Here is a 25,445-nt window from a genome sequence, read left to right as displayed (position 1 = left end):
GCCAGTCGCCACCCTCGCCGCGAAGTTCGAGGCATTAGCCTTAGTTGTAGTCGTACCTCGTCAAAACTAGTTGGCAATCGATCTCAAGTAACCATTCCGCGCTCGAAAGCACAAATAAAATATTTGTCACTCATGAATCGAGTTTAAGGAACTGTTTTATCACTTTCTGATAAAGTGACGAATAGGCTATTCACAACTTTTTTGACAGATTCTCCATATCATCTGATCTGTCAAGTTAATTGGTGGATACCTCAGAGTGGCTACCCTTATTCGTCACTTATCAGGAAGTGGTGAAATAGGCCCTTAGTAAACGAAAAATTACTGATATTTTCATGTGTTGCTAACAATGAAAATTGATGACAGCTGTAAATTCCGAATTAAATGATTATATCTTGTGACAATGTATGTTCGATGTACTATCAAAGAAGTTGATTCCTATGCAAATCGGGGACCTAAGTAGTTTGGTTGCGTTACGTCAAACCCAGCTGACAGATCACAATTAACATTGAATTGACATATTCGACCAAATAACGTTGGTCTGTCAATTGCATAGGAATCAACTTATTGGTATTGGTTATATGGTACTTATTATATTTGTAATAAAATATTGTGAATAATGTTTGCTTTTTATTTTGGTTTGCGTTGTATAAAAAAGTTTAATGTTACCAAGACACTATCTGTACATTACCCGCCACAATATACTTGACACTGGCCATGGATAAATAGTAGCTTATTAACTGTCACGCCATTTTCGAAAAAAAATCAATTTCTAATTACTCTCATTAGCGGCATTTTATTTGCATCTCTGTTTTATTGTTTACGTTGTAAGAAATGTAACAAGGAGAGAAACAATATAAGCCATAAAGTTAATATACCTAGCGGAATAGAGCAACAATCTCGAGCTGTCAAACGAACCGAAATTGGTTTCATCCATAGACATAATTATATTATGTCTATGGTTTCATCTGTGTGTAAAAATACGTGTAATTAGTTTGTGTGTATATAATCTCATAGAAATCATGTTCAATCATGCTTGTGTAAGTGTATAACTTATACAAGCATGATCCTCAACAACCCTAGTGTGATACATGTGTCATGTATCACACTAGGGTTGTTGAGGAAGTGATTATGAGGAAGAGGAGGAGGAAGAAGAATTTTCACGCGCAAATTTAGAAGATGCGGATGAGGAAGAGGATATTTTTTGAGGAAGAGGATGCGGATGAGGAAGAGGATGATAGGAAATTATAAATACTAGCGGACCCAACCCATTTGTCTTTGTCCTGTCTGTACATAACTAGGTACATACATTACACAAAAATTAATTAAAAGGGCATTTTCCAGTGGACCAAACTATGAATCTAAGCCATTCTCACACACACTATTGTGTGTGTGAGAAAAATTGGTCCAGCAATTAAGGAGGAGTTCAGTAACATATACAATGGCTTTATACAGTCGTAGTGAGACCGATTACCACATACGACTGCGTAGTGTGGCAAAAAAGGCTGAACAAGTAAATTGTCGTAAGAATCTGAGCAGCGTCCAGAGACTGGCATGCCTAATAATCACAGGTGCGCTTTCGTCAATACCCACCGCTTCCCTCGAGGCTCTGATCAACCTAACTCCGCTTCCTCTGCTTGTTCAGATGGAGGCCAGAAAGGCGGCTCTCAGGGCCAGGACGGCGGGCAGGATGAATTAGGCCTCCACCCCATTTAGACAGCTGGAACAGTCTCTTCGTGAATCACCCATCATGGACATGCCATCAGATGCCATGATCAAGGTGCATAGATTTTCGAAGCAATATCAGGTTCTTGTACCTGCCAAGACTGGGAAGGAAATATCCCAATTGATATTCGCCCTAGCGATATAGTTTGTTTCACGGATGGATCAAGGAAAGAACCGTGCGGGAGCCGGATTCTACGGGGGCAAGCCACCAAGAGGCAAACATGCCAGTTTGGGGGAGTTTGCGACCGTGTTTCAGGCTGAGGTCTTCGCAATCATCGGTTGCTTACTAGAAAGCCTAGAGATGGCACTAGTTAACAAAAATATTTTTATCTCTCTGATAGTCAAGCTGCACTCAAAGTACTGACTGCTGCAGAAGTTTCGTCGAAATTGGTTCTGGAATGCATTGAGACGTTGAACATGCTAGGAAGGGACAATAAAATACACCTAGTATGGGTCCCGGGCCACAGTAACGTCCCCGGCAACGAAACCGCAGATGAACTGGCTAGGCTTGGGGCCGAGAGTCTCATATATGGCCCAGAACCGGTCTGCGGAATATCTGTCAGTACTACAAAGCAAGTGCTCGAGGAATGCGTTCGCGAACTAAGCAGAAAGCAATGGGTTGAGCCTTTGGCCTTGAACACTCCAAGGCACTAATTCCTGGCTTTAACAAGAAACTGTCAGAAATAGTGCTAACCATGGGTAGAAATCAATTAAGAATCCTTACCAGAAGCCTAACTGGGCACTGCAAGCTCAATAAGCACCTTAACAGAATAGGTGTTAGTAGCTTAACGACTTTCAGATTCTACGAGGAGGAGGATGAGACACCTATACACCTTCTCCTTGACTGTCCTGCTCTACTACAGAGCAGAAACAGGCACCTTGGTCGCTACGAATACTCATCCACAGAGGAAATTCGTGGCACCAACCCTAACCACATCATTCAATTTATGAGCAGCATTGGGTTGGGGACGGTACTCTAATGCGAAGGAGTCACAATAGATGACCTGCCTTCAGCAATAGAAAAAAAAAACATACACAACACACGCACACAAAAAAAGATGAGTAAATAATACAATTCTCTGGCTCTGGCGTGTGCATTGCCATGATTGGATACGCGACGCGCATGCGCAGTGAAATTCCTCATAAATTCCTCTTAAATTTTGAGGAAGCGATAGCGGAAGAGGATTTTTTATTTTTATTTATGAGGATGCGGTAACGGTTGAGGAACCCAAAATATTGCGGAACTTCCTCATTATGAGGAAGCGGAAGAGGAATCCTCAGCAACCCTATATCACACGTCTCTTTTTACCACGCAGTGTTCCTGGTAGTGACATCCATTTAGGTACTATAGACTGGAGAGAGCCTTTTATCGGTGTACAAGCGTCAAAAGCGTGTAATGTTATGTCCTACTTACTAGGACATAACAAAGGAGTCGGTCTGCATATTTCATGTAATAAAAGTGTTAATAAAAGTTTCTATTGAACATTTAATGCTAGATATTGTTGAGTTTTGTGGTTCCGCTAAATAATAAACCATAAGAGTGGTCAAAGAATTATCATGAAATACGTAAGTTTTGAACGTTTTTTGGGCTTTTCAATCGGTATTTTTGTAAGCTAAAAAGATAATTTATAAGTTTATTAATCCCTTACTCGTGCAATATAAGGCATTAGTGCTAAAAATGTCACATCAATTAATAATTTGGCTATAAAAATTGCAAAGCTTTTTACGTGTGTTTACGGATTGTCATCACTTACACTATAGTTAATCGATATTATGAACTAATTGACTTTCTTTCCTGTATCATAATGTGCTTCGAAATAATCGACAAATAGAAATATTCAAGAAAATAAACGCACACTACTTGTATGAAAATAAGCACAAAATGGCCACGCGATGACAGGGTAAGACTACATGAGCAAGAGAGATGTCACCATATATACTTTATATATGGTGACATCTCTCTTGTTCAGGCCTTTGTTTCTCTATTCCGCTAGGTATATTATCTTTATTATATTATTTATTATAATATAAAATATAATAAGCTAGCTTATATTTTTTTAGCGCCCATTTTGGGCGCTTGACAGATGAGAGGATAGCCGAAGTGGCATAATAAGAAGAAAAAAAATCAATGTCATTGATCATTGATGTTTCATGACGATGGAGGATGTCATTTGTATTTTGTCCAAGTCAGTTTGCGTCATCTTATTATATACTAGTAATCTGTGGTCATCTTGTCTACAAATATATCTAGTAATCTGTGAAATATATCCTAGTAATCTGTGGTCATCTTGTATTTTGTGATTCACGGCAATTTACGGTATTTTTGAAACAAAATCAAAATTTCTGTGTTTCTATAGTGTATTGAAATAACTCGGTTTCAGTGCTAAGCATGAAGCAAGAGGCGGGATTCAAGTATATAAGTTCTTGCCGCCTCTGCCTTGCAAATAACAGGCGAACGATTGATATTCTTCACACACCGTTGCAACCACTTTACGAGAAATTAATAAGCAGTAGCGTAAGTCATCTGCAGATAATCCTTTTATTACATACTAGATGACGCCCCTAATCCGTTGCGCACCGCAACCGCACATTTTTCGGGATATAAGGTATCCAATGCCTTTCCCGGGACCTAAAGTATCTCCATACCAAATTACAGCAAAATCGGTTCAGTGGTTCGGATGTGAAGAGGTAACAGAAAGAGATGGATCAACTTTAAATAAAGAAAAATATTTGCATAAAAAGTTTTTATTTGTTTATGAAAGAAAATTTTATATTAAATTTACTTACCTATTTCAGATACATGATGAAACTCCTATGTGCTTTCTTTGTCACAAACGATTGCAGCAATGCCATCAGTTTGTCAAGCTGATCAAAGATACCCAGGGCCTCAGAGAGAACTACATTAAAAATGGCTATATGGTTAGTAACTTGAAACAACACCCAATATTTAAAAAAAACATCTTTTAGACAGAGTTCATGTCATATTTGTTGGCTTAATGAATGTTAGTTTATTTTTTGTAAACATTTTGTGGTTTAGCATTATTAGTATTATTATAATAATTTTATGGCCAATATGTAAAGTGCTTATTCCACTTATCCTAGCTAGGAAGTCCTAGCTAGGATCCTAAAAAAATTAGTCAAGTGGAATAACATTTAGAAAGCTAGGATCCTAGCTAGGATCCTAACCTAGCTAGGATCCTAGCTTTCTAAATGTTATTCCACTTGACTAAATTTTTTAGGATCCTAGCTAGGACTTCCTAGCCAGGATAAGTGGAATAAGCGCTTAACTCTTTGTTCTATTTTCAAGATGGACACCAAGCCCCCTAAGCCAGTAGTGCAGTTGGCTGTGCACTCAGTAATGAACTTTGGTATTCCATTTGAGGCAATAGATAACATAGAGACTATTGTGAAGGAGGAAGCCCAAGTCAAGGAGGAGCCGCAGTCTGAAGATGGTATGTTATTTGTTACTGATATTGTTTATATATTTTGAATAATCACTATTTGTATTTATCAACAATGAAGTATATAATTATATTATGTGCAGTGCAAAATTCATAACACATAGTATGATAATCTTTGTAACAAAATAGATTTGAAGTTAGACATTGAAGTTTGATGCATATCTATATTATCTTATATATAAAAATGGATTTTCAAATGTGTTAGTCGCGCTAAAACTCAAAAACGGCTGAACGGATTGGGCTGATTTTAGTCTTAAAATATTTGTAGAAGTCCAGGGAAGGTTTTAAAGTGACACGAAGTTCACCGGGACAGCTAGTATTATATAAAAATGGATTTCCAATTGTGTTAGTAACGCTATAAATTGATAATGGCTGAACCGATTCTGTTAATTTTAGTCTTGTAACAAATAAACACAATACAAGTTTCGCCTACACGCACACATCGATGCCCATCAATGTTTACATCGTGATGGATGCAACTACATACGTCACAAACGAGTATAAAAGGAGCGGCGCAGCCAACATCAAGTCAGTCGTTCGCTAGACGGCACGGAGTGCGATAGCCCCGCAGTCCTCTCTGTTGCCTCTGCTTACCTGAGCGGTAGCCCCGCAGCCCTCAGGACAAGCCAGCTAGGAGGTTACGGAATGCGATAGCCCCGCAGTCCATTCCACGAACCACTAATAGGCTACATATATGCTCAATGTATGACATTGTTTATTAAGACAATAAACGTAGTAATAACACATTTGTGTTGTTTCATTCCATAACAACACTATATTGGCGCCCAACGTAAAAACAATAATAAACAATGACTGAAAAGAAATCTGAAATGATAATAATGTCGACAGAACAATTTACGGCACTAATGACCAAGCTTACTGATAAGACCGAGACAAACAAAAGCTTCGCTCAGTGCTCATCACGTTTTCACGGCGAACGGTGCTATAATAAAGTTGAAGAATTTGTAACAAATATTTCTATTTATAAGAAAATTGAAAAGATTTCCGACGAAGACGCTCTCGAAGGACTTACATTACTGCTTACGGGACCTGCTGCTACTTGGTGGAGCGGAGTAAAAGGCGACATCAAAAAGTGGAACCAAGCCCTTGAAGCAATAAAAAGTTCATTTGCACCTAAGATGCAACCACACGAGGTATATCTTGAGCTATTCTCGAAGAAGCAAACAAATGAGAAAATCGATTCTTTCCTTTGTGAGAAGCGTGCTTTACTGTCACAGCTTCCATCAAAAAGGCACAAAGAGGAGGAACAATTAGATTTTATATACGGACTATTGGCCATAAATTATAAAAAGGAAATTCCGAGGTCCGAAATAAAAACGTTTGCAGATCTACTGGAGCGCGGAAGACATTTAGAAAGCCTTTCAAAGGAGGTTGAAGAAGCTTCAAAAAATGGAAGTGTCCGTAAGGGTTTTACAAGATGCACATATTGTGGGAAAAAAGGACATCTGTTTGAAGTCTGCAGGAAGAGGATGGCGGATGTAAAGGTTCAGCCAAAACCGACCATCACTTGCTACGGATGTGGTGCCCCGGGAGTATTCCGCAGTAACTGCGAAAATTGTAAAAATAAGGAGACCCCTCCGGAAGCTGTCTTTTTTTATTCATTGCAATCGGCTGTAAAAAGCCAATCGAAAATCCCCACAATAGAAATAACTATTAAAGGTCAAAAAGGATATGCATTTTTGGACACGGCTGCACGGACCAGTATTGCCAGTGCCCAATTGTATAAGAACTTGGTGCAGAGTGGTGTATCATTTGCAAAAGAAAGTGCACTTTTAAGTCTTGCAGATGGCACCACACGACAAACAAATTTGTTCGTGGCAACTGTAGATGTTATTGTTGGAGGTCGTTCACTACCCATAAAATTGTCAGCAATCCCGGAAGCGAGTGACAACCGCACACTCTTGGGAATTGATTTCCTGGAAGCTGCTGGAATCATCTTAAATTTACCCCAACGTCACTGGAGTTTTATCGACGACCCAAATAAATTATTTAGTTTCCTCCAATTAGCAAGTACGCCTATTCCGTTAAAGGCCGCTAAGCGTCTATCGCTGGAAACAGATGATGGTGACATTATTGAGCGGAACAAGCCCATTTCCGAATTTATTAAGTGGGCAAAAGAGTTCAACAAGAATCATATGTTGTCTCCACTGACAATTACGCCAACAAAAGACACGGAAACTTCTCCTCCAGATATGAAGCGACCAAGGTGGAAAATTGTTAAGCTGGACACTCCACCCCGACCAATACGTCCACGTGAACCAGCGGAAGAAAATTTATTTATTGACCCTCGTGTAGAATATTTAAAAATAAATCCTACATCTTTGTATTCTGTTGATATTTATTTACGTCCCAATGAAGGTACTTCACTGAATCATGATGAAAGAATAATTTTTAATAATCTGTTATCTGAATATTATGATATTTTTCAAAAGAATAAAAAACCAACTCCTTTTACTCAACATAGAATAGAGACAGGAAATCATTATCCTATTAGCATTAAACCTTATAGACTCTCTCCTGCCAGACAACAACAATTACGAGAGAAACTTGATGAAATGATAGCTAATGACATTATAGAAGAGTGTGATTCTGCTTGGTCTGCACCTGTAATATTAGTACCAAAAGGTGATAACGATGTTCGAGTATGTGTAGATTACAGACAACTGAATAATATAACAAAACCAGATAGATATCCACTACCACGTATTGATGACTTATTACATCAGGCAAAAGCCATGCCTTTTATGTCTACAATCGATTTAAAATCAGGTTACTGGCAAATTGCCATAGATCCACAAGATTATGATAAAACATGCTTCATATCACCATTTGGGACCTTTCGTGTTAAAAGGATGCCATTTGGTTTACGAAATGCACCCGCTACATTTCAAAGATTAATGGACAAATTCATACAAGGATTAAAAGCGAAATGTGTATTGGTATATCTAGATGATCTAATAATCAGATCAAATAACTTTTATGAACACACAGAAGATATAAGAGAAATTTTTAATAAACTTAGAAAATACAACTTATGTGCGAATAGGAAGAAATGCAACTTCGTATGTTCTTCGGTAAAATACCTTGGGCATCTTATTGTTCCAGAAGGAATCAAAGCAGATCCTGATAAAATATCTGCTATAGCGAATTTACAAACACCTAACAACCTCAAACAATTAATATCGTTTCTACAAACAGCTTCATGGTACAGAAGATTTATTAAAAATTTTGCGCAAATATCTCAACCTTTAACTAATTTAACGAAGAAAAAGACTAGCTGGAAATGGGGACAGGAGCAAGAAGAAGCATTTACAAAATTAAAAGAAGCTTTAACAACTTCACCCGTTTTGAGACAAGCTAGCGCTGACCTACCCTATATAATAAAAACTGATGCTAGTCAGTACGCTATAGGGGCAGCTTTGGTGCAGGGGGAGGGAAAGGACGAACATCCTGTAGAATACGCAAGTAGACTTTTAACTCCTGCTGAATGCAACTATACTGTAACAGAGAAGGAAGCACTAGCCATAGTATGGGCTATATCAAAATTTCGTGGCTACATAGAAGGAACACAGTTTATAACGATAACTGATCATCAACCTCTAAAATGGTTAATGAATCTCAAAACACCCACTGGACGTTTGGCACGTTGGGCACTACAGTTACAACCTTATGAATTCAAAATTCAGTACAGCCCTGGACGAACCAATATAGTAGCAGATACGTTATCAAGACCGCCATGTGAAAATCACAGTGAAGATTGCAATATATGTCAAGTTGGCATAGAATTACCAAAATTAAGTGAAAAACAATTAAGGGAAGAACAAATGAAAGATAGTACACTGAAGGAAATAATAGAGAGCCTGGATTGTGGAATAGATTCTAAATCCTATGAAGAGTTTGTAAAAAAAGGTTATATACTACATAAAGGTGTATTGTATCTGTACGTACCAGATCAAGAAGACGATAGTGCAAAATTGGTTATTCCACGACATGAAATACCTAATATTCTTAAATCCTTCCATGACTCACCAACTGCCGGTCACATGGGAGTCGAACGAACTGTGCAACGCATTACCAATAAATTTTACTGGAAAGGATTACGTAAAGACGTAATCAGGTATGTAAAAACTTGTATCGAATGTCAAAAATACAAACCTTCAAATCTAAAACCAGCTGGGTTATATCTATCAACTCCAAATTCCCAAAGATTTGAAGTATTATCTGTAGACCTATTCGGTCCGTTACCCAAAGGACCATTAGGAGAGACATGGATCTTAATAATAGAAGATACTGCTTCAAGATGGATAGAAGTCTTTCCATTAAAGGAAGCTACTGCAGAAAGTTGTGCTTTAATTTTACTTAATGAGATATTTCTTCGTTATGGCCTACCAAGAAAAATTATTTGCGATAATGGAGTACAATTCATATCAGCTATAATGCAAAAACTTACCTATTGCTTGGAAATCCAACAAATATTCACGCCAGTTTATCATCCGGAACCTAATGTTGTAGAAAGGAAAAATAGAGACATGAAAACGCAAATCGCAATTATGGTTAAGGATAAACATCACAATTGGCCATTAACTTTACCTGCTATAAGATTTGCAATGAACACAGCTCGTTGCCAAACTACATGTTTTTCGCCCGCGTATCTAACATTTGGCAGAGAATTAAGAACTCCTTATGAATTGTCTCATGACTTAAGTGAGATAGTAGAATCTGAAAACTTTGTAGCAGAGATAACACCAAAACTAAAACAACTAGCTCAAGATTTGAAATTGGCTAAGGAAAATATTGAATGCAACAAAGATGCAAGTCGTCAAAGATCAAACAATAAACGAAGAAAGGATCCCGGTTACAAAATTGGTGATTTAGTATTGGTACAATCACACCACATAAGTAGTACTGATAAGCAATTCTCAGCTAAGTTTGCTCCACGACGGGATGGTCCTTATATTATTCTGAAGAAACTTGGAAACACTACATATGAAATTGCACAACCAGACGCTCCAAATCAATCCATCGGAAAATACCATTCTTCCGCAATTACGAAATTTGAAACAAGAGGAAATAACTCTACTAAACCTGTATACCCAATACGTCGAAGAGGAAGGCCAAGAAAGCAACCCAATGCTGGTACTCTGTCGGGACGACTTTAGAGTACCAGAGGGGGAGAATGTAACAAATAAACACAATACAAGTTTCGCCTACACGCACACATCGATGCCCATCAATGTTTACATCGTGATGGATGCAACTACATACGTCACAAACGAGTATAAAAGGAGCGGCGCAGCCAACATCAAGTCAGTCGTTCGCTAGACGGCACGGAGTGCGATAGCCCCGCAGTCCTCTCTGTTGCCTCTGCTTACCTGAGCGGTAGCCCCGCAGCCCTCAGGACAAGCCAGCTAGGAGGTTACGGAATGCGATAGCCCCGCAGTCCATTCCACGAACCACTAATAGGCTACATATATGCTCAATGTATGACATTGTTTATTAAGACAATAAACGTAGTAATAACACATTTGTGTTGTTTCATTCCATAACAACACTATAGTCTTAAAATAATCCTTGAAGTCCAGGGAAGGTTTCTACGTGACACAAAGTTCACCGGGACAGCTATTTTTCTATACAAATATTATGAAAACTTCAGTTAGTGACTACTAATAAGTACTAAGTACATTATACATAATATAAGATTATTAAATTGCAAACCCATTTGTTTCTGCATTATTCTATTTGTTGATTGTTCCTATAGAGTTGGAAGGGAATGATGTAGAAGATAGTGAAGAGGAACCAGAAGGTGAGGAAGAGGAGGAGGAAGAAGAGGAAAATGGAGAAGAGGAATCCTCGGAGGCAGAAGACGATGTGCCAGTAAAGGCAATGAAACGTAAACAGACAACAAAAACTGAAACACCAGCTAAAAATAAGAAAGCTAAAAATTAAATGTTCACAACTCACCTGATTCCTTCTGAGTTTTTCTTAAAGCCGATACAGTTATATTATTGTGATTAAGTATTGCTGTAAGAAATATTAGTATGTAAAACTTATATTAGGTTTTACTTTGGATTAGATTTATGTTAAGGCTTAGATTATTAATTGAATAAAAAAATTGAAAATGAAAAAAAATCAAAATTCAAACTGTTTAGTAGCATTCTCCTCTGAGCTGTAACCGTAAGTAATAAATATTTAAAAAAATCTCTATTCATTTCTAGTTATATTCCCTAAATGTCTGCATTCATGACCAGCTAATATTAGGTGTAACTTTATTATGAACGTAGGGTATAACTTTTTTGAACAACCTATTGCCAACATGTTATGACAATATATAATAATAATAATAATTTTTGGTTGCAGCCCGTGATCCAAGACTAAAAACATGTTTTTTGTCCATATAAATTATAAAAAAAGATCGAGTACAGCTGATCTAGCTGGTGTACTCCATAATATGATAGTACCACTGCACAGAAATAAATTAAGGTAGAACGGCGACGCGCGTGCGTTGCTAAGGAATCGCTTGTGTCAATTTTTGCTTTGCTTTTAGTTAGAATAAATAACTTACCCGTGCGGCCATTGAAAGAAATATCTCCTTTTGACCGATTCACTTTTGTACTTCTGTTTTTACAATTAGACACTGCACAATGAGGCATCCGCTCCGGTGTAATCAAGTCGACACGTGCGCGCTGACTGAATGAACATTCAACTTATGATGTTTTGTGCAAGATTGAAATACGCGTACTCCACCTGCTTAGCCATTCTATCTTGATTTATTTCTGTGGATAGTACACTAGACTTTTGAGACTCCTTGATGAAATAAAAGGGAAGTAGAATAAAATAACAAATTACAAATACATAATATAATTTACTAACATTAATATAATTTAAATAAACACTTAGCATAAATCACAGTGCACATAATGAAGATTAATTTATAAGAGCCAAAATATGTTTCTATAAATCTACAACAATTATTACTACTGCAGAGAAGTGGATTTTAATATCTCGATTGTGGGAATCGCAGACACAATAGATTTTCAAATTTGTTATGCAGTATCTGGGTGCAGCTTGGGGATTGATGGGTTAATGGAGTCCATTAAAATTTAATTAGTGAAGTTACTCAACATCTGCCTGGGGGGCGGGGGGGCATAGGTATTTAGGGGGGAGGGGGAGGCATATTAATTAAATCCTAAACTTCTAAATGCTAAATAGCGGTCATGGGCGTAGCAAGGTACGGGCAGAGAGCTGGACCCCCCTCACTAAGCCCATGACTCTACCTATATATTTCTTAAGGCCTCTATATGTATTATGGATGACTTAGATAGTAGTCTTTTAGATACTTTGCTAGGATACTATGACATACATAATTATAATATCCTAATACAGTGGTCTACAAAGAGTCCAATACTCCATAATATTATCCATAACACTAGGTACACTGTAATATTTTTAAATGCTCAGATGGTTGTGCAAGCACTTTTAATTCTAAATAAATCATAAATCTGTTCAAGTGTACAGTGAATTAAGGAAAACCAAATTCACAAAAGAATTTTTGAATCAAAATGTGATATTTGCACAAGTTAGTTTGTAAGCTAGCACTAGAGCAACTTAATGATCCCCAGTATCATTCTAAGCTCGTCCCATTGGAACAATAAAGGAGAGAGAATCTCCAGTTTCACCCCAGGAAACTCGATTCAGCTGGTATGTTGTCACCCAGGCTATCAGAATGACAGCCCAGACGGCTGCACCAATGCCACTCATTATAACATCTGAAACAAAGAACATCACTTGTACTATCATGATACAGAAATTGTATGCGATAAACCATATTATTAAGCACAAGTTGTACATACATTTACGAATAAACTTCTGTTCTTCATATGGGGGCTTGAGGAAAGCTTCTTTGAAGAACCACACAGCATTGACTGCCCACACAAACGGGAGGAGAATACAACCAACTGAAAAAGGCAACCATAAATCTTAACACCTCCATCTGTTTGCGGCAGCCGGCTGCCGCTTGGGGATTGGGGATTGATGGGACTGTACCATCTTGGATACACTTTACATTAGTTGCTTTATTTAAAAATCATGATTTGATCAACAATGTTTTTACCTTTGAAGTACCATCTGCACAGGCTCAATTTCTTATCATTTGTGAGTCTGTTGAGATCCATACTGATTGAGGTTATACCTTTAGGGAAAAATTATGAGTTTTCGATTCTCTAAGCATGAATTTGTAATCGAAATATTATGCTTTTGTAAGCTTTTTGTTTTGTACACAGATTACTAGGTTTTGTAGACCATTTGACATTTGTAGGCAACAACGAATCACAATTCACAAACGTCAAAAGTCACAATCAATCATGCACTTCTTGTTTTTTTTTTTTTCTTATTATGGCGCTCGGCTTTTTAACCATGGCCAGTGTCAAGTAGAATATAGCTGGAAAACATGGTCATGTCTAGTCGTCTAAAGTCTAGAGTCTGGCTAGCAAAAGATGATAATTATAGTTTTGATCTACGAACTACGAATTATAAAGTTCATTAGTTTTTATTATTCGTAGTTCGTAAGCTACAAAACTTCGTAGATCAAAACTACAATGAGGGATTTTCATTTATATTTTTTAATTTTAACAATCTTAACTAGATAGCGTAAGGATAGACACTTCTAGATAGAAAATATCAGTGTACTGTCAAGTGTGACATAAATTAAAATATCTTAAACCTAAGCGATTACAGTACACTGGTAATAGTTTAGGAACACGCTGACATAATAAAAACTTGTCAAACTGAAACTTGACAATTAAAGAGTTTTGGCGGGCACATTGACTTTTATAAGTGGACGCGGCATAATGGTCTCTAACAAATAATTATTATTAATAAGCTAATTTAGTTAATAATTAGACAATAAATAAGATTTGTGATAGAATAGAATATGACATGGCTTGATTTTCGATATTTAATCAACATAGAAATTAGTAGACGTTTAGTGATGTACTTTTTTATCGAAATTAAAAAATATAAGGTGAAGAATCTGATCATTTATTTAAAAGATTTTAACCTTAATAGCTTACTTATTATAACATCTTACTTATCGATCGACAAATATCAACCGAGTGTCCCATCACTCTAGACCGCCATGTTTAGTTCTTGGCAATATGGCGCCGGCCACACTTTTTTGTAGTTATGTCGCTTCCATCTGTTTCCTTATTCATTGGGCGGGCATGTCACTTTCAAACTTCTTCTACTTTTTATTGTTGGTGTGGTTTTTATTATTTTTTCCCAAATTGTGTTAGGCCCCATCCCCGCTCGCGCGCGAACCGCGCGCGACGCCGCGGAATTTCCGCGAAACGTGAGTGTGGATTCGGTTCGCATATTTTTCGCACTTCGCGGCTGGTTCCCCGACCGCATCCCCACTCGCGCGCGAACCGTGCGCGACGCCGCGGCGCCGCGAAATTCCTGCGAAGCATGAGTGAGAGATCCGATTCGAACATAAACCTATAAATGTTAAGTCTATGGATTCGAATATGTTTCGCACCACTCTCGCACTTCGCGGCCCGTTCCCCAATTGCTGTCGGTTTTCTGTCCCGCGACAAATTACTTTATACTTTATATACTTTATTTACTTTATATTACTTTATTACTTTATAATATTATAAAGGCGAAAGTTTGTTTGGATGTATGAATGTATGGATGTTTGTTACTCTTTATGAGCCTATTATGACCCATTGCTACTTTTCATAGTCATTTAGATCAAGATTCAATTTTGTCAAGCGATTTAAAAAATATTTATTTGTTTGATTGAACACGTTAATCACAGGAACTATCGGTCCGATAAAAAAATATTTTAGTGTTAGATAGCTCATTTATCAAAGAAGGCTACAGGCTATTTTATCACGCAAACTAATAGGACCGAAGAAACAGAGGAAATGTGGTTAAAACGGAAAATTATTAGCAAGGGTTTATCTCACGAACTACTAAAGCAATTTTGTATGTTATCTGGCACATATATAGAGTAGACTACGTAAAGAGAGATAAGCTATTTTGTTGCGAAAAAATATACGATTTCCGTAAAATTCCTAATAAATTACGCGTGCGAAGCCGCGCGGGACATCTAGTTTATAATATAAAGTAAGATAAATACGGCTCAAGAGCGCAAACTATAGTGCGTCAAGAAAGTGAAGAAATTAAAAATTGACAACATTGCGAACATGTCGCGAACTTTGCGAGTGTGGATCAGTAAATTTGGCAGAATGCGCGATCCACGGCGCGATGCGCGCCGCGATCCGCGCCGCGGTGCGCGGCGCGCTATCGCGCGCGAGTGTGGATCGGCAATCATTTGGGTTTTTGATATTCATTATTGGTAAAATATTAGCCATTAATGACTAACTTAAGAACTAATTACATTATCTTATATAGCTAATTGCTAACTGGAGGAGGCCTATGCCGAGAGGCACACTGACCTTCGAGACATCTTATAGCTTGAAGGCAGAATAAGAGGCTATCATCATCATCATCATCATCATCATCATCATATAGCTAATAGCAGGGAGGTGAGCCGCACACTACAAGCAATTAGCAAATAATACATTAATATTTTTTTTTTTTTTTAATGAAATAAGGGGGCAAACAAGCAAACGGGTCACCTGATGGAAAGCAACTTCTGTCGCCAATGGACACTCGCAGCATCAGAAGAGCTGCAAGTGCGTTGCCGGCCTTTTAAGAGGGAATAGGGTAGGGAAGGGAAGGGAATAGTTGAGGGTAGGGAAGGGAATAGGGTAGGGGTAGGGGATTGGGCCTCCGGTAAACTCACTCACTCGGCGAAACACAGCGCAAGCGCTGTTTCACGCCGGTTTTCTGTGAGAACGTGGTATTTATCCGGTCGAGCCGGCCCATTTGTGCCGAAGCATGGCTCTCCCACGTATTATTACGGCACTGCAAAATTTATGAACAGTATTGAAGAAATATGACAAAGAATTTTTTTTTCCATACAGAAATAAACATAGCAGAATAGCTATTTTTTTTAAAATACCTAGCCCGGTACATCATTGCAAGAATACCAACACTTATACGAGATTTATACTCGCGTCTTGTGGCTCGGCTCGCGGCGCGTCTCACAGCTCGCGTCGAAGCGCGAGTGTAAACACAAAGCTCGCGTGCCCCTCGAGCTCCTTTGGAAATCACTCCCGACACGAGCCCTGCGAGCCGCGAGCCGTGCCGTGAGATGAGCCGCGAGCTCGAGTTTACACTCAGGGCTCGCGGCGCGTCTCGCGGCTCGCCTCGTGGCTCGTGCGCAAGTGTAAATCGAGTATAAAGATATATATGCAACAGATCAAAATTACTGATGAGGGACGGCAAAGCAGTATAATGTGTGAGCTACGTCCAGGCTCGGGCCTCCAGCTTCACAGTCCTAGTTCCTACACGGGCTGGCGGACTGCCATGTAGGATAGTGAATGGGCCCTTTAAGGTAAGTTAAAAAAAATATTTACAACAAACAAAAATGGCGAAGTTTTGTTCAGTGTCAGTTTTGTGAAAATGAAAAATAAATAAAAAATGTTTGGAACTGTAAAATTCTATTATGTTTTAATAACTGTTCTATACATTAAAATACAAATAAGTGAGTATAATTCATGTGTACTAGTCAATTAGAGTCTTTGTTAAAAATATGCATGCCGTAAGTCTAACGTAAAAATTAAATTCCTTTGAAGTCCTTGATATTTAATTACATCATTTGTGTTTACAATGCAAACGCGTTAAATGAAGGTTATCAATTTACACAATTACAAAGTTGACGGCTTCTTACGATATCTAATAACTATGCAACAATTTATTGTGATATGACTTCCTAACTACCGTTAGCTGTACCAACTTTCATCTCGTGGCTCAACGCCAATGATATTCTATGTTACTAACGTAACTAGATTGGAAGTTTACGGTAGCAACGCGTTGCCACTTCGAAGATGCCTGCAGGCATATCTCACATACATAATGACATAACGAATATATGACTTGACATTGTCTTTTGAACAAAAAAGTGGTTACGCATTTCTGAGAATCTTTTGTAAGACATTGCTACTCTAGTATTTTAGAAACTCATTGCTCAACGCTTGACACTGATATTTAAAATATATAATATCCGCTTCTCTCGTAGGGTATAACATAACACCATCGGCTTGTAGGAATTTCATACACTTATCACCTAATATACCTTAGTTAGATGATGTTATTGATGGCCACTTGTAGATGGGTGTTCAAAGGCCTATATAGTCACCAATTCATCTTAAATAGTTGTTATTAGTTTAGCAAGCATTAACCTGTGAAAGTATAACTGTCTGTGTATAAATGAATAGTTTTTATTTTTCTCTTCTGGAGTCAATACAAATTGAAAATAACTGTATTTCTCTTTGGTTTCAGGCACAGGGGAGGTAGAGCCACCATTCCTAGCCCTGTACAGTCCTGGGGAGCCAGAATATGCTGAGGTTTTGGTGCATCGGATTGGTGAAAATTTAACTCTGGTGTGTGAGCTCAAAGGAGATCCCTCACCGAGGGTCTTTGTTTGGAACTATGTTAATGACAACGGAACTGATGGTGGGAGGTGAGTTTTAAGCCGGCGCCAGACACAGCACAAACATTTGATCACTTATTTGAAAACTTGTTTGTACACAATACATGTGTAGCACTGGTATTTGAGTATTTGTTCAAAGCTTTGTTAAAACATTTGCACTTTGCATTCAATGTCGGTTTTTTGGCGCACATCAAAGCGCTCAAAGACCAATGTTCAAATGTGTGCTTACCTGCTACACACATGCAAAGTTCAGTTGGTTCAGTCGCTTGTTAGTTCTTCTGTGTAGTCCATAGATAATACAATATATACCTATAGGAGTAATCTGTGGTTGCTCATATTATATAATATAATTAATATTATATAATATTATATAATTAAAAGCACTTAAATAATAATATAGGTATTATATTGCGTCCACAAATCCATTGTCCATTTTGTTTGTCGTCCATGCAACAACTCTGAAGTGAAAATGTATGTGAAACATGTCTGGCAGGTGAAACATACAAGTGTTCAACTGTGTGAGCAAAGTCTTCAAAGTCTTTGTTCAAACATTTGTCTGTGTCTGGCGCCGGCATTACATAAATTGTGCTCAAAGTATTTACTTTTTCTCCATGCTTTTATGTACCTGAGACAACAAATAGAACCAGAATACTATATACTAAATACTTTAGAAGGTAGATGTGAATTAGATCTTTAAAGCTAAAAAAGCCCAAAGATATCTGAAATAAGTATTACATTGTGCTCTACCCCTTCTTGTGGCTGAAACTATTTACACCATGTAATGTCTTGTCTTTGTAGGATAAATTGGTAAAGCCACTTGACACGCAAGTTATAACATGGTTATCGGTTAGGGCAGGGCTTCCCAAACTCCCAGGGGCATGTCAACACATTCAAATCGAGTGAGCTCCGCGCGTATTATATCAATCATACATCCCGGGATTCCGGGACAGTTTAAATCCCCGGATTTAGAAGCTATGCTCAGAAAAGCAAGCACAGCCTTCACGTCATTAGCCAGCCTTGTTGGCTTTAATATCTTTCATAAATATCTGTTTTAATTTTTATGCTTATGTTTTGATTGTGACCAAATCAATTTAAAAAAAAATATAAATATCCAAATAGTGTTTATATCTTATCCTATGTAGGCTGGTTCTAAAATTAGAAAGTATTTTTGGGGGCTGGGCATCATAAGAAATGGCAAAGTCCCAAAGGGCGTCACAGTACAAATAAGTTTGGGAAGCCCTGGGTTAGGGTAATCCTGGATATGTAATGGGGCAAATTTTGTATGTGTATAAATGTTAAAAAAATATAATATATTGTGTAGTCTATACTCTATAGGTCATCCAGTATACAAGGGTCTGTGTAAAGCTGAACTTGTTTTAAGATTTTGGTGTGACCTTCGTCAAGGCAACCGAGTACTGTAATTTTTTAACTTGAACTTTAAATTGATATGACTGTGTAAACAATAACTTGAACTTGAAATAAAATGGTAAGATTGCTACACAAAATAAATTATGCTATAGGAAATCGTCAATTGGACTGGAAGATTTCTTGTGTGATTAAGTTTATCTTAAAATTAATCACACAACACAATTATTTCTATGCCAGGAGTCACCAAATGGCGGACCGCGGTCCGCATCCGGACCGCCGACCCATTGGGTGCGGACCACCAACCAAATATTTTCAAAGATGAACTTCGTATTTCACTTCAAACTTCAGACAGATAATTAGCAACAAAAATTATCACTTTTCTTCTTTGCTTTGTCAATAAATACCTTTGTAATTTCTGTAATTATCTTTGTTTAAAAAATATTTTTATAAAATGGTGGCCCGCGAAGGTCATTTCATTCCTTAAAATGGATCCCGAGCGAAACTAATTGGTGACCCCTGCTCTATGCAATAGGTAACATTTGCATATTAAGCATAATATATTATGCCACCCATAATTTTGTGGTGAATTGTTCCAGAACATTTACTGTGGAGCCGTCCAGATCAACCCTCAACAGTACACTGCGGAGGAATTCTCTGCAGGTGTCCGACAGTGGGCAGTACATGTGCTCAGCGCCACCTTTCAGTGTCACCAAGTATATTCTAGTTCAACCAAAAGGTAATATTATTTGATGTTAAAATTATCTAGTAATGGTGCGAAAATAAGAGTTGGTTTTGTGACTACAAACAAGAAAAAATTAAAACATACAATTGTAAAATACAAGCAAACTTATAATTATAATTAGAGTTAATGTTACTATTGTGCAAAACAGTATTGTGAATTCGGATGCAGCCTAGCTTGTTCTATGAATGATTTACAAATACTCTGTTGTTACAATATGTATTGTTATGTTAGAAAATACAATTGGCGTTCCTGTCGAATGATTCAGAATTCTCATTTTTAACCGACTTCCAAAAAGGAAGGAAGGAGGTTATATGTTTGCATTATTGACTACATTGTAATTTTACTGGAAGTAGCAGCATATAATGTGAAACTTCCAGGTGCAATAAAATGCGCGCGCGGTGCACTGACGTGCGGCAAGCGGTGCGTGCTCGCGACGTACGTGTGCGACGGTCGGCAGGACTGTCTCAACAACGAGGACGAACTCCCGCCGCTGTGCGGACCGCTGCCGTGTGCGCGTGAGTTAACACTACTTGCAATTTGAGGCTACCACACATAACTGCGAATTCGCATCGCATAGCAAATCTGCGACAAAATTCATATAATAATGACATTACGATGCGATGCGAGTTCGCAGTTTTATGTGGGTGCCCTAAGACTGTGTCTCTAAATTTTAGCTCTGTTATAGACATAGCTGGGCACCGTTAATCAAATAGTTAACTTCGTTAATCGTTAATCCGTTAAAAAAATGTTAGCTTCGTTAAACGTTAAAGCGTTACATTTCGGACGAATTAACGCAAGTTAATCGTTAATCCGTTAATATGTGTAATATGGCGTTGTTGTAACTTATATCACTGCGTTAGTACTCAGTGTACATACAAAACCATTAGTTAGTTTAAGGTTTTGGAAGTTCACATGTTAGGGACAAAACAAAATACTTTTATAATTATTGTATTCTACCTAACTAAATTATACTGCACTCTTCTTTATCAACATGCAAATGATTTATAATAACAATAAACAAATCACTCTCTCTATAAGCACCGGCGCTGAGTAATGAAATGATAAAACGAAACAAAATATCTCTCCTTACTCGCATGCGCCTGAAAATGTATCTAATATATTTTTTTAATGAAATAAGGGGGCTAATGAGCAAACGTGTTTTTATATGGGAGCCCCCCTTAAATTTTTATTTTATTTTAATATTATAATTAAATATTAAAGTACACATAATATAATGAAGGACTTTGTGCAAAATTCAAGTACCTACTTGTTGCTATTATTGATATAGAGCAGAAAAGGGCGGAAAATTCACGCTTATTATATGGGAACCCCCCTTAATTTTTTTAAATGAAATAAGGGGGCAAACGAGCAAACGGGTCACCTGATGGAAAGCAACTTCCGTCACCCATGGACACTCGCAGCATCAGAAGAGCTGCAGGTGCGTTGCCGGCCTTTTAAGAGGGAATAGGGTAATAGGGGAAGGTAGGGATGGGAAGGGAAGAGAATAGGGGAGGGTAGGGAAGGGACTAGGGTAGGGGATTGGGCCCCCGGTAAACTCACTCACTCGGCAGCACAAGCGCTGTTTCACGCCGGTTTTCTGTGAGAACGTGGTATTTTTCCAGTCGAGCCGGCCCATTCGTGCCGAAGCATGGCTTCTCCCACGTATATAATATATTATCACACGTATTATTTTTGTTTCACTGCTGCCATGCCGCGGCGCCGCGCTGCCCGCCCGCCCGGCACTTGTCGTTTCATACTAATTGTCTGAACCTGTGTTCGCGCCGCACCGCGGTGCCGTGCGGTAAATAGTAGGCATTGGATTAACGATTAACGAACTTCTGCATATTAACGGAAGTTAACGAGTCCGTTAATATTAAAAAAAGGTAACTTAAAAGTTAATCCGTTAATCAAAATGTTAACTTCGTTAATTAACGGATTAACGAGTTAATGCCCACCTATGATTATAGAGCCTCTATATTCAATATCTACATACAAAGGGTCCGTTGCAATATTGATGAATGTCCAAAAAAATTTAAATTTAACAAGTAACGCCTATTGGTCATTTGAAATATTTACAATATGTGCAAAATGTGGCAAATAATCTTTTACAGTTTTATACTTTTGTTACACTGTTAAATTTAAAACCCAATTACCTCAAACGAAAGACAGAGGACATTAAACATTCAAGTGTGTGATGTGTAGGTGTGGATCGTCTGAACTGCTCGTCCGGGCGCTGCGTGCCGGAGGCGGCGTGCTGCCGGCGCGGCGACCCGCTATGCAAGCAGCCCTCCTGCTGCGACGAGCAACCGCGGTACGCGCGTCTGCCAGGTCAGTATATACCCATCTCTTTCCAGCAAAGCGATTTGTAATGGCACAGTGTTCTGTCGCCCTTTTTCATATTCTACATGTACTTGTTTGTACCTCCGTTTCTTTTATTTATTTTTATTTTTATGGATGGTGTAAATGATTAATTGGGTATTTTATTTACTGTATATTTTTACTTATATTAAATGGAGAAACCATTTTATTCATGATGCCTATTCAAGAGGCAATTAGAAATTGCCGACAAAAAACTTTTTTAACCTATTTGGGACAATACATGAAATTTCTTGTATTATCAGGTTATGTGGAGGTGGAATATCCGCCGCTGTTCGAGGACCGTCACGCGCCCGACGACTACGGGTTCATACAGTCCACTATATACACAGTTACAGGTGAAATAAACCTTTGGTAAACGATTTCACACAGTGTGTACTATTATTTAGTTTATCTGAATGTTAACAGCCCATTATTTTGACTGCAAGGGTTTATCAATAAATATGTCACAGTTCATACCAAGAGGGGTTGGTTCGGCGAAATGTGACATGGTGTGACAAAGAGGGGGAGGAGTTCATGTTTTTAAAAATTAAATAGCGGGAATATTAAGGTCGTTTTAATTTTTTGATTTAAAATTGCAAATTCTTGACGTTTTGGGTGAGAGGGGGAGATCTCACAAATGTGACCACCTGTGACAAGGGGGGAGGGGGCGGACTAAATATCATGAAAATTGTGTGACGGACTTCATGGTTGATCCCTAAATATAAATTAACACGCCTCTCATATTGGCAGCGTGCGCATTGATCTTCATGGTGGCGGTGGTGCTGCTGGTGTCGGCGCTGTGTAAGATGCACATGAAGCGGGCGGCGCTGCGAGGGTACGCGCTCGCGCACCGCCGGGCCAGGGACCACTACGCCGTATGTATCGTGATTATTGATCTACTCCACACTATATTATATAGCACAGTCAAATAATATGTGTCAAATAATAGTAATGTGTGACTTGAGCGCGATTTGCAGTAACATATTAAGCAGAAATATTTATTTACTACATTTTAAACTTTATTTAGGAAAAGAACAGCTAAGTACATAAATATTGTGTGAAGTTTTCGTCTCAAAAATACAATGTTTAAAAAACCAGCCAATTAGTGCGTGTCGGGCGTAGCGCGCAATATATTACATAGGGTTCCGTAGTACCGCTAGTTTTTTTTAAATTTTTGTAATATACTAGCCATGCCAAATTACAGCTTTGTAGGTCCTATAGTTTCTGAGCAAAACCGCGGACAGACAGACGGACAGACCGAAACTATAAGGGTTCCTTGGTGATTATGGAACCCTAAAAAAGAACATTGGATGTAAAAATTCAGAAACTCTTGAAATAGTGCGTTCGATCAAAATATATTAGACCTTAAGTAATGTTTACTTATCTACTTTACCCCTCTGCTGCACCGCTCCGCCTGGTGTCTGCACCAAGGCGATTTGTACTGTATATATTTTAAACAAATAACTAATAAGCATTACAAATATTAGTTCAGATGATTATGTAAACGCGGAAATATTAATCGTGTGCTGTGTGCACCCGCATATTAGCTGTCATTATTTTCTATTTGTGAGTACTTAGTAGTAGAATTATATTTTTTGTTCTGTTTTATATTTGATGAGTTACCATGTAACGTAAAACGTTATTTGTACAGGCGCGTTTCCCGCCGAGGTACGAGGCCGCCAACCTGCTAGAGCCAGGCGCGCCGCCCGTCATACACCCGGTAAATATTATATACTATGCTATCTGTATACATGTTAAGTAGTATTTAATTATTATTTTGATGTTTTATTACTATCGTTTTTAGTAAAACCATCTTATGATGTGTCAGTTTAAATATTAATAAAGTTGACCGACGTCTACTACTTTTTTTAATAATAAGTTCTGTAATAGTTGCAGGAGGGCAGCGCGGTGGGGAGCCCCGCGCTCAGCCCGGACTCGGAGGGGCCGCAAACGCCGGTCTCCAGCTTCGGCCTCGCGCGACTCTCACACATATTCTCGCGGTACAGACAGGTCAGTGCGAGCGGCGAGTTCCCTGCCATGTCGCGGTGAACATATTCAAACGTGGGTCCATACAGCCGCTAGTTATTTCGTTTCTCTCATTCGTTCTTTCGTTTTTAATATTTCAGGTGCCGACGACTGTGTGCGACGTGGAGCTGCGCACGGTGCGCGGGCCGACGGGGTCGGCGGGGTCGTCGCCCGCGCGGGAGTTCCGCTCCCCCGCCTCCCACCCCGACCTGTACCTCGCCCCCGCCGCGCTCGAGGCGCCGCGGGGGCGCCCGCTCACGCTGCAGCTCGGCCGCTTCCAGCTCAGCCTGCCGCGCCTGCGCCCGCGCCCCGACACGCCCGACGTCGACGACCTCGACCTCGTGCGCCTCGCCACCGACACCTACACGCTCAACGGCCGAACCGTCCGCCTGCTCGGCGCCGACTTCGAGAACTACCCCGCGCTCGACCATCGCCCGCCGCCCTACAACGAGGCCGTGCGCTACAAGACGTGCGGCCCGCCGCCCGAGTACCTCAGCCGCGAGGGCATCGACCGCAGCGCCAGCTACAGCACCACCGAGAGCGAGGCGCGCAACAACGTCGAGATGCCGCCCGGCTACGACGAGCTCGCCGCACGCGCGACCGACAGGGAGAACAACAACGGCGCCGTCGCCCGGGAGTCCGACGACAGCCGCAACAACAACGCCGGGGCCTCGCCCGCGACGCCGCCCGCCGCGAGCGACGCGCTCGATAACAGTGATATAGTTTTTAATAGTACCGACAACTGCCGGCCCTCCCCGCCCTCGCCGCCGTCCCCCGCGCGCGCCGTCCCCGAGAGTATACACTCCGTCATAGAGAGCCTGCCCGCCATCGACAGCGACATCAACGCCAACGACACGCGCTACGTCCTCGCCGACTAGCTCCCCGGTATGATGATTTATTCGTCTCGTATCTCTCCAGTACTTACGAAGGATTAAAATTAACGTAGGATAGCTAGTACTAATATTATACGTAAGGATAATATGGAAATTAGGTTTATTTGTCGCTCCTGCGAGGTTCCAGATGTAGCTTGTGGCAGTACTCGAACCTGCTCGTTTGCCTCGTTTACTGTCGTGGTGAAACTTGCAAATAAATTAAATAGATTGAACTTGTGCTGTTACCGTAAACATAGCAAGGAGAACTTCGCACAAACGAAATTAAAAAATATCTACCTCAAAAACGTTGTACAGGA

At 39.3% G+C, this 25,445-nt stretch overlaps 3 protein-coding genes across 3 annotated transcripts; 2 read left to right on the top strand and 1 right to left on the bottom strand.

The window, feature by feature from the left end:
• Window positions 1-4,012: 4,012 nt before the first annotated feature.
• On the top strand, window positions 4,013-11,404 carry LOC121726853 (histone chaperone ASF1-like). The gene is made up of 4 exons (XM_042114455.1): window positions 4,013-4,237; window positions 4,519-4,641; window positions 5,030-5,174; window positions 10,963-11,404. The coding sequence occupies exons 1-4, from the start codon at window positions 4,112-4,114 to the stop codon at window positions 11,148-11,150; spliced, it is 582 nt and encodes a 193-aa protein (XP_041970389.1). The 5' UTR covers window positions 4,013-4,111; the 3' UTR covers window positions 11,151-11,404.
• A 1,012-nt stretch (window positions 11,405-12,416) lies between these two features.
• Window positions 12,417-13,507, bottom strand: LOC121726885 (gamma-secretase subunit pen-2). Its single transcript, XM_042114519.1, has 3 exons — window positions 13,315-13,507; window positions 13,055-13,159; window positions 12,417-12,970 (listed from the first exon to the last, which is right to left on the bottom strand). Exons 1-3 carry the CDS (start codon window positions 13,373-13,375, stop codon window positions 12,831-12,833), a joined length of 306 nt encoding a protein of 101 aa, XP_041970453.1. The 5' UTR covers window positions 13,376-13,507; the 3' UTR covers window positions 12,417-12,830.
• Window positions 13,508-16,693: 3,186 nt separating this feature from the next.
• LOC121727462 lies at window positions 16,694-25,440 on the top strand. The gene is made up of 10 exons (XM_042115339.1): window positions 16,694-16,815; window positions 17,613-17,793; window positions 19,728-19,867; window positions 20,251-20,388; window positions 22,076-22,201; window positions 22,495-22,587; window positions 22,982-23,106; window positions 23,883-23,951; window positions 24,122-24,241; window positions 24,358-25,440. Exons 1-10 carry the CDS (start codon window positions 16,752-16,754, stop codon window positions 25,132-25,134), a joined length of 1,833 nt encoding a protein of 610 aa, XP_041971273.1. The 5' UTR covers window positions 16,694-16,751; the 3' UTR covers window positions 25,135-25,440.
• The last annotated feature ends 5 nt before the right edge of the window (window positions 25,441-25,445 follow it).

Source organism: Aricia agestis, chromosome 5 (genome assembly GCF_905147365.1).
Source record: "Aricia agestis chromosome 5, ilAriAges1.1, whole genome shotgun sequence".
In the NCBI taxonomy this organism is placed as follows: domain Eukaryota; kingdom Metazoa; phylum Arthropoda; class Insecta; order Lepidoptera; family Lycaenidae; genus Aricia; species Aricia agestis.
Note: the sequence above shows the minus strand (reverse complement) of the source record. Positions and strands in the feature narration are given on the sequence as shown.

Bases quoted from the DNA above. Each gene is read 5' to 3' on its own strand.
- LOC121726885 (XM_042114519.1), bottom strand. From the start codon at position 13,375: ATGGATCTCAACAGACTCACAAATGATAAGAAATTGAGCCTGTGCAGA. The intron at 13,160-13,314 runs GTAAAAACATTG...TGCCTTTTTCAG, and splicing joins GTGCAGATGGTACTTCAAAG to TTGGTTGTATTCTCCTCCCG. The intron at 12,971-13,054 runs GTATGTACAACT...TCTTTGTTTCAG, and splicing joins ACAGAAGTTTATTCGTAAAT to ATGTTATAATGAGTGGCATT.
- LOC121726853 (XM_042114455.1), top strand. From the start codon at position 4,112: ATGAAGCAAGAGGCGGGATTCAAGTATATAAGTTCTTGCCGCCTCTGC. The intron at 4,238-4,518 runs GTAAGTCATCTG...TACCTATTTCAG, and splicing joins AGAAATTAATAAGCAGTAGC to ATACATGATGAAACTCCTAT. The intron at 4,642-5,029 runs GTTAGTAACTTG...TCTATTTTCAAG, and splicing joins ACATTAAAAATGGCTATATG to ATGGACACCAAGCCCCCTAA.
- LOC121727462 (XM_042115339.1), top strand. From the start codon at position 16,752: ATGTTTGGAACTGTAAAATTCTATTATGTTTTAATAACTGTTCTATAC. The intron at 22,202-22,494 runs GTCAGTATATAC...TTGTATTATCAG, and splicing joins GCGGTACGCGCGTCTGCCAG to GTTATGTGGAGGTGGAATAT. The intron at 23,952-24,121 runs GTAAATATTATA...GTTCTGTAATAG, and splicing joins CGCCGCCCGTCATACACCCG to TTGCAGGAGGGCAGCGCGGT.